The sequence below is a fragment of the Gavia stellata genome, chromosome 3 (assembly GCF_030936135.1).
Source record: "Gavia stellata isolate bGavSte3 chromosome 3, bGavSte3.hap2, whole genome shotgun sequence".
NCBI classification, from domain to species: domain Eukaryota; kingdom Metazoa; phylum Chordata; class Aves; order Gaviiformes; family Gaviidae; genus Gavia; species Gavia stellata.
In genome coordinates, this window is record NC_082596.1 from 15,557,147 (window position 1) to 15,573,485 (window position 16,339).

At 43.1% G+C, this 16,339-nt stretch overlaps 1 protein-coding gene across 1 annotated transcript in view; it reads left to right on the forward strand.

Moving 5' to 3' along the window:
* The first annotated feature begins 1,669 nt into the window (after nt 1-1,669).
* The window catches only part of SAMD12 (sterile alpha motif domain containing 12), a 95,827-nt gene continuing 81,157 nt past the window's right edge, over nt 1,670-16,339 (forward strand). Inside the window, exons 1-2 of the mRNA XM_059836335.1 lie at nt 1,670-1,759; nt 2,765-2,836. Coding sequence (XP_059692318.1) covers nt 1,670-1,759; nt 2,765-2,836 — 162 coding nt within the window. The remainder of the gene's footprint in view (nt 1,760-2,764; nt 2,837-16,339) is intronic.

Consider the following 16,339-nt stretch of genomic DNA (forward strand, 5'->3'; position numbering starts at 1 on the left):
GGTGCTCGTCTTGAGACCACCTTGATCTTTGTTTCTCAGATATGCTGAGATCTACAGTGCCATCAGAGGCCACTTACTTTATTGCTGAACATCATGCTGAAGCTGTCTTTTGCTCAGTACCCAAGTGAGCAGTCCAAATGATAGTCCAGCAAAAACTTGGGCTTACTGAAGGCAGTGGGCAGCTTAACATCCCTGAAAACCAGCTTCCTAGACAAACTCAGATAAAGCTAAATAAAACCATCATGTCTCAAAAGGTGTCTGTGTACATCCAAAGTTGTCCATCCTAAGCCGTAAGCCTCTCCATGAGTCAAACAGATTTCTTATGCACAGGCTGCTTTACTGAATAGCAGTTTTGAAGACTGTAATAATATAAAGAAGGAAGGGAGTGGTCCTGAATAAAAGCATTGCTTCTTTGGTGGGAAGAACTTAGCAACGCGAACTGGGCATGCGTGCCCAGTAGTGGGTAAGTAAATGAAACGGACTGCCATGCACCAGATGGTTCATATGCCAGCAGCAACCCCTATTTTGGTGCGCGCTCTAATGTCATTCTCCTTTCTTCACTTGAAGTCCTTCTCAGTCTGTTTGCTAGATTTTTCAGGTCTGTAATAATTCCTGTCATATCTGCAGTGCCTTCCATCTGAGAATCTCTAAAAGCTTTGTAAATATTAATGAAGGAAAGCTCTGCTAAAGCTTTGGGAAGCAGTGCCTTTCCCTTCTCCTGAGATGGGATTTTTTTCTTTAACTCCTTCTTCCCATTTCCTTCCCCCAGGATGCATCCCTGCTATGGTCTCTCAGAACAGGCTTTCTTGTCTGTATGTTCTGCTTTCCTCCCATTTTGGGTTTTTCTCCCTCAACTTTCTTGCCTTTGCATAACTCTATTCCCCTCACACAAGCACAGCAAGATGACTGCTTACTTCATCAGCACAAGTAGCTGTGTGGCTGTGACTGCTTTGTGTGAACGTAGTGCGTGCACATTTAAGGCCTTTTCTTATCAATCATTTTCTATTGGAACTATGTTTCTTTATGTGACTGTGCTTAAAAGCATGCTTTTATCTTAATGCATCTTCTGCTGTATTGGAGCCCTGGGTGTGAGCCATCTTCTTTTCACGAACTGTGACTTTCAGCAGGTAACATGTGGCATTACAGCTTCTGTTTGGGAAGCTGGGAGGTGACTTGTCCCTCATGGCTCTGATCACCACAGTGTGCGGATCCTACTCTGTTCAAAAGTAAAGTTGCCATCGGATCTTGTAAATGGATAGTTTTGTAGAAAAATGCCAATTTGTTGAACTCAAAATGTTTTGGACTCAGGAAACACAGACTTTTTTTTTTTCCTAGTTGTTTGATTTGTTTGCTTTCATTGGAAAAACATTTTCCTGGTTTGCTGCTTAGGATCTCGAGAGCGTAACCTGCTGTACATCAGCTCTGGAAGCTTGGAAATAAGGAGAGCTCTGAAAACCTGGTTTAAGCTGAGGTTGTCTGGCCTTCCAGTCTCTGCGGTAGTCGTCTGGGGGCTTGGCTAGAAGGGGCTTCCTGGGTCTTCAGACCTTTTTAGAGTGTAGCAAGGCTTCTGGACGGCTGGGCCAACTGGCTTCTTGTGCAAACTCACAAGTGGCTGGCTCTGGAATGCAACTGGCAGGGAGTAGAGAGGTCCCTGGAGCACAAGGGAACCATGGATCCTGGAGCATGGGAGTTCCTGGCCGGAGCCAACATCCGCTGCCCCACCAGCTCCACCATGGCTATTGTTCTGTGGAAACAGCCCGTTTGTCAGCCTCAGCCATGAGCCCAGAGGCTCTTTGTTTCTCCTTTCAGAAATGCTCTGTGTGTCTAAAGTGAAAGTATTTTGTAACTTCTTGTTTGTGGAGAATCTTTGAAAAATTCTGGTTTCATTTTATCTGACAAACTGTTGAAATCTTCCTCAAATTTGATTATTTTAATGCTGTCTTAGCATGGAGTGCTGGAGTTTAGTTATGGCAACAAACGTCCAGCAGTTTACTTAAAGAAAATATCCCAAATTTTTTACTGGGATAGCTGACAGCGATGGATTTGAAAATATGCAATAGGAATTTGGAAGTCACTACAGTTCCTTGCCAGTTATATAGAATACATACCTGAGTGTCCCAAAAGAGATTGTGTGGACTGGGAGGTCCTTTGGGCTGCATAGTACCAGTGCTTCCTGATTGATGAAAGGATTGGTGTGTATATGAGGAAAGTGAGTTTGCACTCCTTAACATTAGCCCATCTAGATGGGAGCGCTGCCAAGGTAAGTCTATTTTTAGACCTAACAGTTTTGACAATGTTCCTTTAAGTGGGTTTTTTTTCCCTCTAGTAAGAATGAAAGAACTAGGTCAGTGCCAGTAGAAAAAGGCTTTTGATCTCTGCAACAGTGTTCTCAAATTTTTTTTTTTATTTTTGCTATTGTGCAGCAGAGGTAAAGGGGAACAGAGAAGTGGTGATTTCTCCCCCCCAGTGTTTATTGCACAGGAAAGTGAGAGACTGACAGCACCCACCAGATAATGTATGCATGCAGGTAATCCCACGGAGTTCTGCTGGATTCCCTGCAGCTCTGACCTGTGGTGTCTTTGAGATTTCTGAGCAAAAAAGTGCTAATTATATCATGGAGTTCTTTCATAGTAAGTGTTTAATGAAGTTTGGTGTAATGCCTTTCCTGCTGCGTATAGGCTTTGGAAAGTGCATACATACATTCGTTGCTGGTCTCCTCCTGAAAATTTATGTGAACTTCTACTGTCCTGTGTCTCTTCGGTAGTGGGCTCGTGCTACTGAGACCCTGGATCTACCTATGGGAGAATATTTTACTGGGAAGTGGAGCCTTGCTGATGTAAAATGACAATGACTCTGGTCTTGCCCCTTGGGAGTCCTCAGGGGAACTAGATACTCGAAGGAGGGTAGAGCATTCTGGTGTGTGGGATCAAGGTTAACTGCCACAAGACTGGAGTTATTTGCAGCTTGTAACCAATTTCTATCATAGTGATCCTCTGAATTTCAGCAATGTGATATACCTTAGTGGAAAGCCTTCAGTGCCTAGCCAACTCTGAAGGATATTGAATGCTGCCAAGTGTTTCCTCAGAGGCTTGAGATATGGTGAGCTCATAGATGTGCTATGCCAACTCTTCCAGGAACGTTAAAGTGAGCTCAGGACCATTTGAAGGACAGCTTTGAAGCAGGTTTCAGTGTAGGTACCTATCATGCAGTTTCCAGGGTGTGCCCAAAAGTACAACTCTTTTGACAGGTATTCAGTTGTTCAACTTTGTCTTATTCCTACACCCACTCCAGGCTCAGACTACATGTCTCCACATCTAAATTTCCAGGGAATGTGATTTAATAGATGGATTTTCAGCACACTTAATTGCCTGTGGACCAAAGAAGTAACAAACCCTGTCATTCAAAAATAGCATGTGCTTCCATCAATGCTCTTGTTTTCTTCAAGGATAAAACTTGTCAGGTGGTGGTGATGTAAGGGCAAAGGGAAGGAATGGTGCTTTGAAAGTTCACGTGTTTTCTCCACCAAGAAGAGAAGGCAAGTGAGCAAATAACAAGAGTTAGACATTAGATGCATTTCCTAACATACTGCTGTAAAGTATTGACAAAGTCTCTAGTGACATTGTAAGATCCCATGTTTACTGCTTAAATGGGAATTACAAAAATAGAATTCTACTTGAGAGGTTTTTGGTGGGGTTTTTTGTGAGATGTCCAAGCATGGCGGGTAACATCCAAGGAGGTTGTGTAGCTTTGTTCCTCTTGTTGTATGGCTCAGTGTATGAGGCCAAGGTGTTTGGAGCCAGTCTTTTGTGCTTCCCCGTATTGCTGTGTCACGAGGGTTAGGGCAGGAGAGCAGCAGTGGGAAGCTCAGAGTAAAGCACTGTAGCCAGGTGGTGTCAGTGTTGCAGATTGGTGCAGGCTGTTCAGCTGATGACCCTGGAGAGGTTTCTGTCCAAAACATCATCTGTGCAGGCTTGCTAGTGAGTGCAGACCTAGGTATCTGGATAACACCATCAGTTTTTGTTTTGCCCATTAAACTTTGAAAGTTCAAAGCTTTCAAAACTAGCTACAGCTAGTTTGCAGAGGTAGTAGAGCTGTTGGATGGCTGCTGCTCAGTGCACTGAGTATTGAGTTTCTGGGTTTGTTAGGGATACTGTGTCTGGTTCTGGTGCCAACTTTCTCTGCTGTCCTGGCTGAGACAGCTTTACCCTCTTGTGCTCTGTCCCATCTCTCTGGTGTCTCTCTTTATGTCCAAACTGTATGATCAACTGTATGATTCCCATAGTATTCTCCTGGAGAAGCTGGCGACTCGTGGCTTAGACAGGTGCATTCTTCGCTGGGTAAAAAACTGGCTGGGTGGCCGAGCCCAGAGAGTTGTGGCGAATGGAGCGAAATCCAGTTGGCGGCTGGTCACAAGCAGAGTCCCCCAGGGCTCAGTTTTGGGGCCGGTCTTGTTTAATATATTAATCGATGACCTGGATGAGGGGATCGAGTGCTCCCTCAGCAAGTTTGCAGATGACACCAAGTTGGGCGGGAGTGTTGATCTGCTTGAGGGTAGGAAGGCTCTGCAGAGGGATCTGGACAGGCTGGATCGATGGGCCGAGGCCAATTGTATGAAGTTCAACAAGGCCAAGTGCCGGGTCCTGCACTTGGGTCACAACAACCCCATGCAACGCTACAGGCTTGGGGAAGAGTGGCTGGAAAGCTGCCTGTCGGAAAAGGACCTGTGGGTGCTTATTGACAGCCGCAAATATATGAATATGAGCCAGCAGTGTGCCCAGGTGGCCAAGAAGGCCAATGGCATCCTGGCCTGTATCAGAAATAGTGTGGCCAGCAGGAGTAGGGAGGTGATCGTGCCCCTGTACTCGGTGCTGGTGAGGCCACACCTCGAATACTGTGTTCAGTTTTGGGCCCCTCACTTAACGAGAAGGACATTGAGGTGCTGGAGCATGTCCAGAGAAGGGCAACGAAGCTGGTGAGGGGTCTGGAGCACAAGTCTTATGAGGAGCAGCTGAGGGAACTGGGGGTTGTTCAGTCTGCAGAAGAGGAGGCTGAGGGGAGACCTTATCACTCTCTACAATTACCTGAAAGGGGGTTGCAGAGAGGTGGGTGTTGGTCTCTTCTCCCAAGTGACTAGCGACAGAACAAGAGTAAATGGCCTCAAGTTGTGCCAGGGGAGGTTTAGGCTGGATATTAGGAAAGATTTCTTTCCTGAGAGAGTGGTGAAGCACTGGAACAGGCTGCCCAGGGAGGTGGTGGAGTCACCCTCACTTGGAGGTGTTCAAGGAACGTGTGGACATGGCATTGTGGGACATGGTTTAGTGGGCATCGTGGTGTTGTGTTTATGGTTGGACTTGGTGATCTTTTCCAACCTTAGTGATTCTGTGATCTCTGAGGCTAGGACTCCCCTTTCTGTGCACAGTAGATACTCAGAGGTTGGGACTGAGCAATCCTATTGTGGGTTATTTCTCATGAAAGCTGATGCCTTTGAATGGATACCAGTATTTACCCTTGCAGATTAACAGTTGAACAACTCAGCCCTCAATTATTTGCTCAAAGCATGCAGAGAATGTAGAGGGAGTAGTTCTGGAAGGTGCCAAAGGCAAAGGTGGAGAAAAGGGCTAGAAAATGGAATAATTTTTAAGTCTTCTGAAACTGTCTGGTTGGTCATGGTCAAAATAGCAAATAGGATTTCGGGAACTACGAGGAAGAGCTCAGAACAAGGCAAGAAAGATCTTTGTTTCTGTATCATTGCATATTGCTCTTACATTTTGAATGCTCCCTGCAGTTTTGCTTGCCACGCCCCAAAAAAGGAACAGGACTGGAAAGAATACAGAAAAGGGCAGTTGGCTAGTCAGAGATGCATTTTGTTCTCTAAGGGCAGGTTACAGAGATTCTGATTCTTTAGCTTGGAAAAGATGACTGTGGAGAGAATCCTTAGACATTGATAAATGGTTTGGAGAAGGTGAAAAAGGAACTAGGTCATAAGGAAGAACCATGAAGCTGTAAGGTTTTGTGCTTAAAATAAAAAAAGGAAATAGTTTTTCATATAACGCACAGTTCCCCAGGTACAGCTTTCAACCTTGGGTCATTCCTAACCTTCCAAGGAAGGATCAATTCGTGTATGCCCTACTCTCACACCGTTTCCTTAAGCAGCAGCATAAAGGGCTAGACTTCTGATCTGACCCAGCCTGATCACTTCTATGACAAAGTCTAGCTCATCTTGTGTGCATCCAGAACAATTCCACTCGCCACAAGAGCTTGATTTGCATTAAGTAACTGAGAGGAGAATTCAGCCAGGACAACCCAGAAACATAGAGAGGAGATGAGGAGTTGGGCACTGAGCTATAAAAACATTAACAGACAGGGTTGTGATGTATAAGATACGTAGCTCTCTTTTTCCCAGTGTGTGAGAACTGATACTGTTCTGTAGGAGGAACTGTCTGCCATGTCAGGTCAATGGGATTGGGGGGAAGGAGGGGCCCCACATTAGGCTGCAGCTGTAGTAATGCCATCCTGGAAAATACCAGTTCCCCACAGCAGGTAGGGTTGGAAACTGCTGTACTGACCTGCATAAATGAGGTGAAATGTGGTCTGAGAGAGACCTTCAGGAGAGCCTGATGCAGATTAGATCTACAGATCTCACCCTTAGTGACTTCTGCCTTGGATAGTCTGTATGTTCCCTCACTTTTGCTTAAGGTCCTCTTTCTCTCTCCAGAAGCATCCTGTGGCAGAAGGACTACAAAGAGAATGATGAGGGAGTTGCAGTCAGTAGCTGCATGTTCTCTGTGCAGCATGAGCTAAACTTGGTATTAAAGAGCAGGTTCATTACTTGGAACAGCAAGAATTCACCCTAATATGTGCTACTCCTGGATGAAGCAAGCAGATGGGCAGGGGGACTAAACTTGGGCTGAAGTGAACTCTGCATTCAGTTACAGGATCTAATATGCTTGCAGGGAGTATCTGACTAAACAGGAAAAGGGTGTGAGGAAGACATTTGGTGTGGATTGTAGCTTGTCTTTAGTGCAGTCCTATCTGTATCTATATAATATGGAACCTTGCTAGCTCATGCTCTTTGGCTGAATGTTCAGATCGTTACTTCTCCCCATTCCCCCACTCATTTGCTCTCCTCTGCCCTGTTTTTGTGGCTTTTTATTTTTTCCCCAGAAGGGATTTTGGTTGGGTTGATTTGCTTCTCTGCAAATAACCTAGTAAAAGCAAGATAGAGACTTTTAATAATGCTGTTTCAGAAACATAAAGAAAGAAGAATTGTAATGTGTGTAAATAGAAGCTTTCTCCTCGATTTTCCTCTAGCAAAATAATTGCATGCTCTCGGCTAACGGTTTGTCGCTACACAAATCAGCTGGGGTACTAGAGTGAGTAGGATACAGTGGTATGAGTAAGCAGTAGGAGGTGAAGAATTTTACTGGGGGAAGGAAAGAAGGCATTTCCAGGCTCTTCAGCTAAATGTGCAAGGGAAGGGGTAGCCTCGAACAATTATAAAGGAGGTAACTTTTAGGCAGTTGAGAGAAAGCCAGGACTGAAAACAGAAGTCAACTGCCAGATTTCAAACTAGTTATGCTAGTGAGAATGAATAAATATATTTTCCTTTGCATTTTGATGACTTTGTGCATCATTCATGGGACAAGAAATAAAGCCGGGATTCATAGCTCAATTGCAGCTGTTTGTGCCGCATGTTCAGCAGACACCGACTTTCATGAGTAGGGCAAAGGCAGAGATCTGTGGTGCATGTCTGGGGCAGTGCACCTCTGATGCTGTAATAAAGACTCAACCTGTATGTCTGAGCTGTTCTTTGTATGCTGGATAGGCTCACTAGTGTTTAGAAAAGATTTCTGATGTAATGCTGGCTGATTATAGAATTGAATAGTAGTGCTATTAGGACTTGAGATGAGGCACTCTTAGAAATACAATTTGCAGCAGAGCGTGGCTAGCTAATCTCCTAAGCAGTGATTGCAAGACAAGTTTCTTTCAGGAATAGTGGAACTAATGAAGACTTGTTTCTTATCCAGGTGTGTTCTTTATCTTTTCTGTCTTCTACTTATCTATGTTCACTGTCAAATCCTCAGAGAGCAACAGTGGTGCCTAAGCCAGTTGGTGACTGACAATTGCAATGTACGGTGGATACTTTTCCTTCAGAGAAGGCATTATTTTAGGTCTCTTCCTCTCTATCTACCCATTGATTTTTTTTTTGTTGTTTTCGTTTTTGTACTTACGCCTCATATCTCCTGTAGCACGCTCTTTGATTGCAAGTCTGTGCATCTCACAAACTTGAAATCCAGAGGAGTTGCTTCACTTTTCAGGAGAAGCTTTGTAGGTGCTCGCACAAGCCTTCTTATTAACAGAGGATGAAATTAGTTTGCAAAACAAATTACTAACTATTTTGTACTGTAATCCATTGCTCAAATTATGTTCCTGTATACATGTGATGCATGTTACTTACTGACCTTTCTTAGTTTGTTCACTAAGATCCATTTTGCTCTGAGCTAATTGCATAGCTCACTAGTCCCCTTCTTTGCCAATATTCTCCTCTTCCTCTATACCTGTACAGGATTTGTGATAGACTTGCCTTACTTATTCACTGAATTGGTCCATTTTTCAATAAGCCTATCTGTTGCTAGTGTGAATTCAAGAGCTGCTTGTACCAACTGTACTTTTATTAAAATGGAATAAGAAAATGTTTCAGAAATAATTCGGCTTTCCAGTCATTGTGCCTGCTTTTTATCATGAAATCCCGTTGCTGTTACAAAGGCAGAACTTGCATTGCTGAGGCTCCAAGGTCTATCTAGCATAGTGTTAATACGCAGTCTGTCTCCTGAAGAGCAGGTGTAACAGAAACTGTCTTTTATGTTTACAGCATTTGCTAAAGTCTGTAAGATAAGAGATGGCACGTGGATATTGCCATACATAAAAATAAATAGTTTCCAGTAGGAAAACTGTCAAAAATATGCAAGTAAATTTCTTAGCTGAGTAAACTAAAGTACATATGTATTCCGGTGGGGTGAGGGTATTGAAAGGCAAACTAAACCCATACAAGAAGAGGATTTCTTATTCTGGGCTTAGCATTTTTGTTCTGGAGACAACTAAGGAGACTTTCTTCTCTCTGTACGCTCAAGATTTGCATTGCCTTCAACCAAATTATGAGTATAGTTTAATTCCAGATGAAACTGCTAAGTTACTCATTCTGGTTTCTTGATCTATTTCTGATGCTGTACAAGACTATCTACCACCAGCTACGTCTTACAGCTGAGATGTGTGTAAGAGATGTATGTGGAGTGTAGTAGATTGTCTCACATTTTTTCTCTTTCTGTATTTGTCTTTGGCTTTAGTTTTGGGCACTTTTTCATTGTTTCTGGAGAGAGTGAATGGCTTGTAGTACTAATTGGCTTGGTACTGTGGGATGGCTACCCTGTTGCCCAGCTAGAGATGTTCAGGGATAGTTGCATCAGGAGTGCAGTAAGTTTAAATTTTGGTTTGCTGATGATAATTCTAAAGGGGTAAAAAAGGCAAAAGCCCCGTAATTTACAGTTACAAACTAAAATGAACACCCCTCTGCTGAACCCTTTATCCCCTTCTGCCTCTATCCTCTTCCTACACCTGTCTCCCCTTTGCTCTGCCCTGCTCATCTTGACCAGGTTCAATGTCTGCTTCCTTGCTGCAGAGCTGTCTCTTGTCCTGCCCTTCAAGATACCTCCCAGCTGGAGGGCACTGCTTGAACAAATTCTTGATTGTAAAATTCATATGTTGTAAGAAGTTTATTGTGTGTTAAATTGATTAATCTAGTAGGTGTTTAATAGTCAGAATAAAGAGAGGCTGGAAAGACAAGCAACTCTCTGGAGGGACCTGAAGGCTGTGTCTGCCAAGTCTTGCTGTCTATGTCTGTCTGAACTTTGAACTCAAACCTACGGGTACAGCTCGTCAGTAGCAGCAGTTTACAAAGCACCCCACAGCTCAGCACTGGCCTGGCTTTTGTCACAGCCTATTTGTAATTGCTTAATGCTGTTTTTGATGATGACCAACAGAATCGGATAGCTAGACACCGATATTACTTCAGCTAAGTACTTTGGGACTTCAGCTTTAGAGGAGGTTTCTGATAAATTCATGTTATCTGTGCTGAAGTAGAAAAGGTCCTGACTGATTTGGTGGGCTTCTTTGCTCTGTGTGAAAGCTGCTGATTTGGTGGCCATTAGATAGGCAGTTCTGAGAAGCAGGGTGGGCAAGATCTTGAAGCTACTTCCCAGCAGGTTGCCAGCAGTATTTACTAGGTGGAAACATAAGTAGCAGGTTGTATTCACGTGGACTTTCACTGCAGTTTCAGCTGGTCCAAAGGGATGGGTTGGGGGAACTGTGCTGATTTACGTTAGCTGGAGATAGGACTGTATGGAGAAGTAATTCCTATAGGCGAAAGCCAGACAGCTTCTCAAAGCTAGAAACTGATTGGTGAGGCAGATGGGGCATCCATAGGAGTTACAGAAACTTACTACTGTGGAAAAACTTTCTGCCAGATAAAGTAGTCAAAATAATCCTAAATTTTATGGTGCATCTATATTATTATTTTATGGTCATCTTTATTAGCTGTTTTTAATCTTGTTTTTTAGTATTGCAGAAGTGGTACTAACTGCTCAGGTCAGATACAGTCTTTGAAATAATCCCATGTTTTCTACAGATATTTAGAGTCACCAATGAAGTACAAGCTTCTGGAAATATGGGACGGGCTTTTCAGTGCAGATCCTTCTTGCTCGTTTGGTCAGTGTGAGCAGCCGTCTCAGTCTGGAATGAGATCTCAATGTTCTGAATGTGAATGTCTCTTCTCTGATCAGCCCAGTTAAAGCGGGTTGTGAATGATGGCAAGCAAAAAGCCCCAGAGATGTTGTTTGACTACTCACTATTGAAATGCAACATCTGGAAGCGTATAGAAGTCTGACTGAAAGCGCTGACTGCAAAAATTTGATGTGGTTGGTGATTTGATTTGCTTTTGACAAAGAACTAGGCAGAGATGGAAGGAAGTTGCTGTCCAAAGATCTTGTAGGATCTTCTTTCCTGGAAATATCTGTTAAATCTTCATGACCTTCATGAAGACTTGAGATGACTGAAGAGAAATTTGGATCCTTTTTATAAGGTCCCTGCTATGTTCAACCTGAGTTTGTTAATGCTGCAGCTGTACGGACTAACTTCTGTCTGTCTTTTTCAACAACATGGCATTTTATGGTGCGAATAGCAGGTAGATTGTATGGACTTACCCCTTAGCATTGTGCATCTAAGTCTGTGGCACGAATACATAAAATGGAGCTTGCATGTTTGCCAGTATTTGACACATGAAAGTTTTCTAAGGATTGTTAGAGGTTGGATGGGTATCTCCTGTGCCTGCTTTTTGTCTCCGAATAGCAAAAGCTAGCATATGACTGTGATGCACACAGAACAGGGCACATGAGTAAGAAGATGCTATTTTTACTCGATCGCTTTTTAGAATAGAGCAATTGTTATTGCATGTATCTTAAGTACTTGCCAAATATGCTTTAATGTGGCCTTAATTGATCTGCTTAAAATTTTAAGCAGCTAGCAGTATTCCCACTGAAACAAGTAGTTATGAAATGTTTGACGCAGTAGAGTGCACAGAGGTAGCAATTGATCATAGATTTGATCTGCTAAGCCTTGAGCCTACAGATGGAGAGACAAAGGCTTTCCATCTGCCTGTGCAAAACTTTGGATATATCAAGGCTGTGTTTTGAAGAGTGCCTTCAGGCTTTTCTCAAGACAGGATTCACAGAGTACCCTCTAGTAAAAGGCAAGGTTGCCCCCAGATGCCAGTAACTTACTATGGCTCTTGGTGACTTTTGTGTACCATCAAGCGTGCTCAGACAAGCTGTCTCTTGGCTGCTTGCCGTCTGGGAGGCAGGCATGTATGGGAGGGGGGTAGCAAGGGGAGTGGAGCATTGACATTGCCCTGTGAGCTTTCCTTTCGAACTGCATACGCATGCCATAAGGGATCTGCGTGGGCACAGAGCTCGGCTCGCACATATCAGCTTCTGCAGGCAACAATTTCTCTTGCTCTATATACATGGAAAGGACTTGGGTTTGTGTTCTAGCATGTGGAAAAAATACACTGTGTATTGCATTAATAATGTTCCTTCCCTAGTTTTTTAGGACAGACGTGGTCATTTTTCCATTTTGAGTGCTGCACTTACTATTTTATCACAGAGTTTTTTACTCTCATAACTTGGCAGATCTGAGCAGTCTTTTCTTTAAAGTTCTGGAAAAGTGGATATTTTCCTGTAGATTCAGCTCTACCATTGAGCTAGGAGTACAAGAGCACTTAAGTACCTTTGCTTTAAATAATAGTTTGTTTCATGAATGCAATCTGTGGATCTGTGTTATTGTGTCTGTCAGCACCATTTGTCATGTACTTATGGCTGTGCAGTCAGAGCTGTACAGAATATCCACCCTCCCGCCTCAAAGAAAACAAGTTCCCAACACAGAAAGCTTTCAATCCAAGTTAAGTGACAATTGTTGAGAAGCATGGAGACACACAGCATTAATCAAGTGTTAGGTGGGGTTTTCAGCAGGGAAAGGAGAATAAATGCTCTGAAACTGGATGAAGAGGTGTATTACTGAGACATATGGATGATACGAAAAATGAGATTGTATGGAAGAATATTGGAAGAGGTTCTGTTCCAAAAATCTAATTATACTGCTGATATCTAGTGGTAGTAGGCTGATACTATGAGCTGATTTGGAGGTAGGGTTTGATGTCTTGATGGACTTTTAAAGTCTGGGAATGCTGAGGTGGATGTAATTTGGTAGAGTGAAGAGGTGCTGAGACAGTAGGGATATTGTCAAAGCAGTGGTGTGGGAAAATAGTCTGAATGCAGAGGGTGGGGTGAGCTAGTGTTAGCTAATAACAGGGTAATGAGGAGTAAGAGCCTGGACAAGTATTTTAGCAAAAAACCTATGTCTCTAAGTAGAAACTTTTCCAGACAAATGCCATTAAGTCCTGAAAGACATTTAAGAATAATCAGCTAAGAGGGTCAGAGCACCTGAGTTGTGGTAAAGTTGGTGATTTGTGATTTTTTTGTAAGAGCTGCTTAGACTCAGTTCTACAGGACGTCAGCCCTGGGTGCTGTCAGCCCCCCAGCCCCTTTAGTTTTGCATAATCGATCCTGAGTTTAGAGCTGGTCTTACCTAGCTAAAATTATATAAGGTGCTGATTTAAGAAGAGAATATGTTATTATTGACCAAGCCTTGACCTCTTTCCCTGCTTTTAACAAATCTTGAAGGGAGCAATTATGGTTTGTATTGACAGTTAAAAAGAGGCAAGAGCTCCACCTCTGTGTGCCAGAGATGGAAATATGTATTTCTGTGTGGTAACTAGGGGATAACAATAGAGCTGACTACCTGAAGATGGCTCATGACAAAGAGAGATTAGCTTTGCCAAGTGACTGAGATACTTATCCTCACCTCTGCTTTTTTTCCTTCTGCCCTTCAGTCTGCCTTTTTCCCCTCTGAGGCTTTTCTAGATTTGTCTTCTTTAAGGAACATATTCAGTCCAGGTGTATGGTAAGCCAAGACTGTGATGGGGGTGAAGGAGAGAGATGAACTCTTTCCTTCTCCCCCTACCCCTAGGAAATAAAAAAAGTTGTTTTCCCCCATCCCCTCCAATATCAGCAACTTTGGAAAAGTCTTTCCTGAGGCAGCCTGCGTTTCTTTTAAACAGTCACCTCTTTTCAATAAAAAGGTAATGGGCATGTATGTGATTGCTAGCAGCCTCTCTGATTTTTTTTCTCACTTTTGTATCCTGAAGGAGCCCAATATAAAGCATTGCTGAAACAGCACTAACATTCATTACTCTTGAAAGAATGATGGGCTAAGAGTCAAGCAGCATCTTGCCATGTGACTTATTTCTTTTTTTAAGCCATCCAGGTGATGCTTATGCTACCACGTTATCAGAAATCTGGATCATTTGCTCCTTGTAATGCATGGTAAATCAATGCTGTAATCCAGAAGGCCTTCCTTGTCCATACCCTACCACCTTCCTCCCGAATGTGCATTGTTTGGGGGCACTGGGAAGGGAGGAGTTGCAATCCACAGGAAGCTTCCTGCTGGCAATGTTCTTCCAGACAGTATTAAGTCCCACTGTGCTTTGTGATTTCTCTCTAGTGAGCACTGGAAGGGTGCTGAGAGCCAAAAACTGCCTGTTTCTGGATGCTGCTGAGGTGTGTTAGTGTTTCAAAGGTGTATGCAGGACTCTTCCTATTCAGCTAGGTAAGATCCTTGCAGAAGACCGTTGGAGGGATTTTTATGGACTGCATTCCATACCAAGTGTCTTTCGCTGCTGATTTCCAGCCTTTGCTAGAGTAGGGTGTGCTGGGAGTACTTTTACAGGTTGGTCTCTCATTTTTTGTGAAGGAGGGAATTAGCTTGGCTACTAACAGAACAGTTTCCATCCTCATCGGGCTGCAAAAAAGTCTGTCTTGGTGATCACATCCATCTCTTCTGTGGTCTGGAGGATAAGCAAAGTAGTCATTAGTAATTACTTGTTTCTTTCAGGTAGGTAAATATGATCTAGAGGAGATAGGTGATGATAGCTGGATATGATCTAGGAGAGAGAGAAAAAATTTTTTGGTGTCTTAAGACACATTGATGTAAATACCAACCACAAAAAATATCCCTTTGAAACCTCCCATGGGAGCTTAGAAGCCCCAGAGACTCCCTTCATCATAACAGCTTGGCAGGTTCTGGATGCCTCCCCACAATGGCCATACAGCCAGAGCAGGTGAAGCCTGTTAGCTTTGCTGCAGAAGTAAAAAGGATTTTGAATTTTCTCTGACACAGAAAGAGGTCCTGCAAGGTCAAAAATCAAGCAGCAGCTGTGTTCAAGTTCAGTTCCATTGTAGTCTTGTAGCCATGACAAAACTGAAGTCCAGGAAGGGGTAGGTATGGAGTGTACTTAGAAATAAAGGACTCAAAAGTTAGGAAATGCCTCTACTAGCATTATTAAAGTTTAAGTACTTATGTTTTGGATTGACTCAGTGGTGTGGCTGGGAAAACCAGTAGGAGGAAAGGGGAGTAACTTGAAGAGAGTCATCTATGTTTTTCCCTCCTCACCAGTGAGAGGCAATGCCAGAATTATGGGGTTTGGTTTGCATTGCCTTCAGCCAACCTACAGAATTGGTTTGAAACAGGGAAGAAAGACTTGCAAGTAGAAGACCTGCACCTAGACTTAGGGAAGAGCTCCTTAGAGTTGGTTTGGGAAACGAGGCTCTGTAGCAGCTCTCTAGGTATCAGGAAGAAATTGCAGATGCCTGCCCTACTAAAATGAGACAGAAAGATGACAGATAAGGACAACAGCCACACAAACTGCTGCAGACCCCTTTTCCTTATGTGCTTTTTTTTCCCTATTAAAATAAAAAATGCTCTTATTTTTTGAGAAATTGGTGCCTGAAGGGGAAACCCAGGAGTTCCCAAAAAATTCTCAAAAGGTTTTCAGTGCTTTTAAAGCAAAACTACAAGTCTCTATGCAAGGCCTAAGCAGATGGTGGATTCCTTTCTCAAAAGAAGGCATTTTTAGCTGGAAATCCTTCTCCTGCGATCGTCTCTGGGGTAGCCAGTAGAAACCCTGCCTCACTTCCAGAAGCTCTGCATTGTTGACCTCTTCTGTTTCCTTCCCCAGAAGGATGTCTCTGCAGGGCTCAGCTGTGGATGTGATGTAGTCTAGTGATTCCTCCTCCTCCTCTTCCTCTCATGCTGTCTGCTAAAGAATTGACTATTTGGAGAGGGATCTCTGCCTCTTTTACATACTTCTGAAAGAAGTCCAGGACTAATCCCCTATAGCTACTCACAGTGAGACTGAAATTTAGTTCCCTTCCTGTTTTTAGTTTCATTTACTAGTTTTCTGTGGGCCAGTGACATATTGTTCTATTCTTCTATACAAAATGGCTGCAGCTTGTAATAAAACACGTTGTAATTTTTTACTGCTTTTCATCACTCAGTGTTGTTAATGAATTATCCTTTATAATGCTCCTTTGACTTGAAAATAGGAGGTGTTTCTATCCCTAGCTTGCAGATGTAGGTATTGTAGTGCTTGGACAGATCACTTATCTTTTACAAATATTTGGATGTTTTTAAAAATCCCAAGGAGAAAAGGCCAACTTCCTGGCCTTCGCTTTAATTCTGCACCAAGAAATTGCTGTAATTTAGGCTTAAAGTTTTCAATTAAGACTCTGGGATTTCAGTTGAGTGGATTTTTCAAAAGGCGCTGTAGTTGAAGGACCCTTTGCCTTCTCTGGCTGCTTGAGCCTGTTTCCCGTGAGAGGCTTTCAAGGGCTGA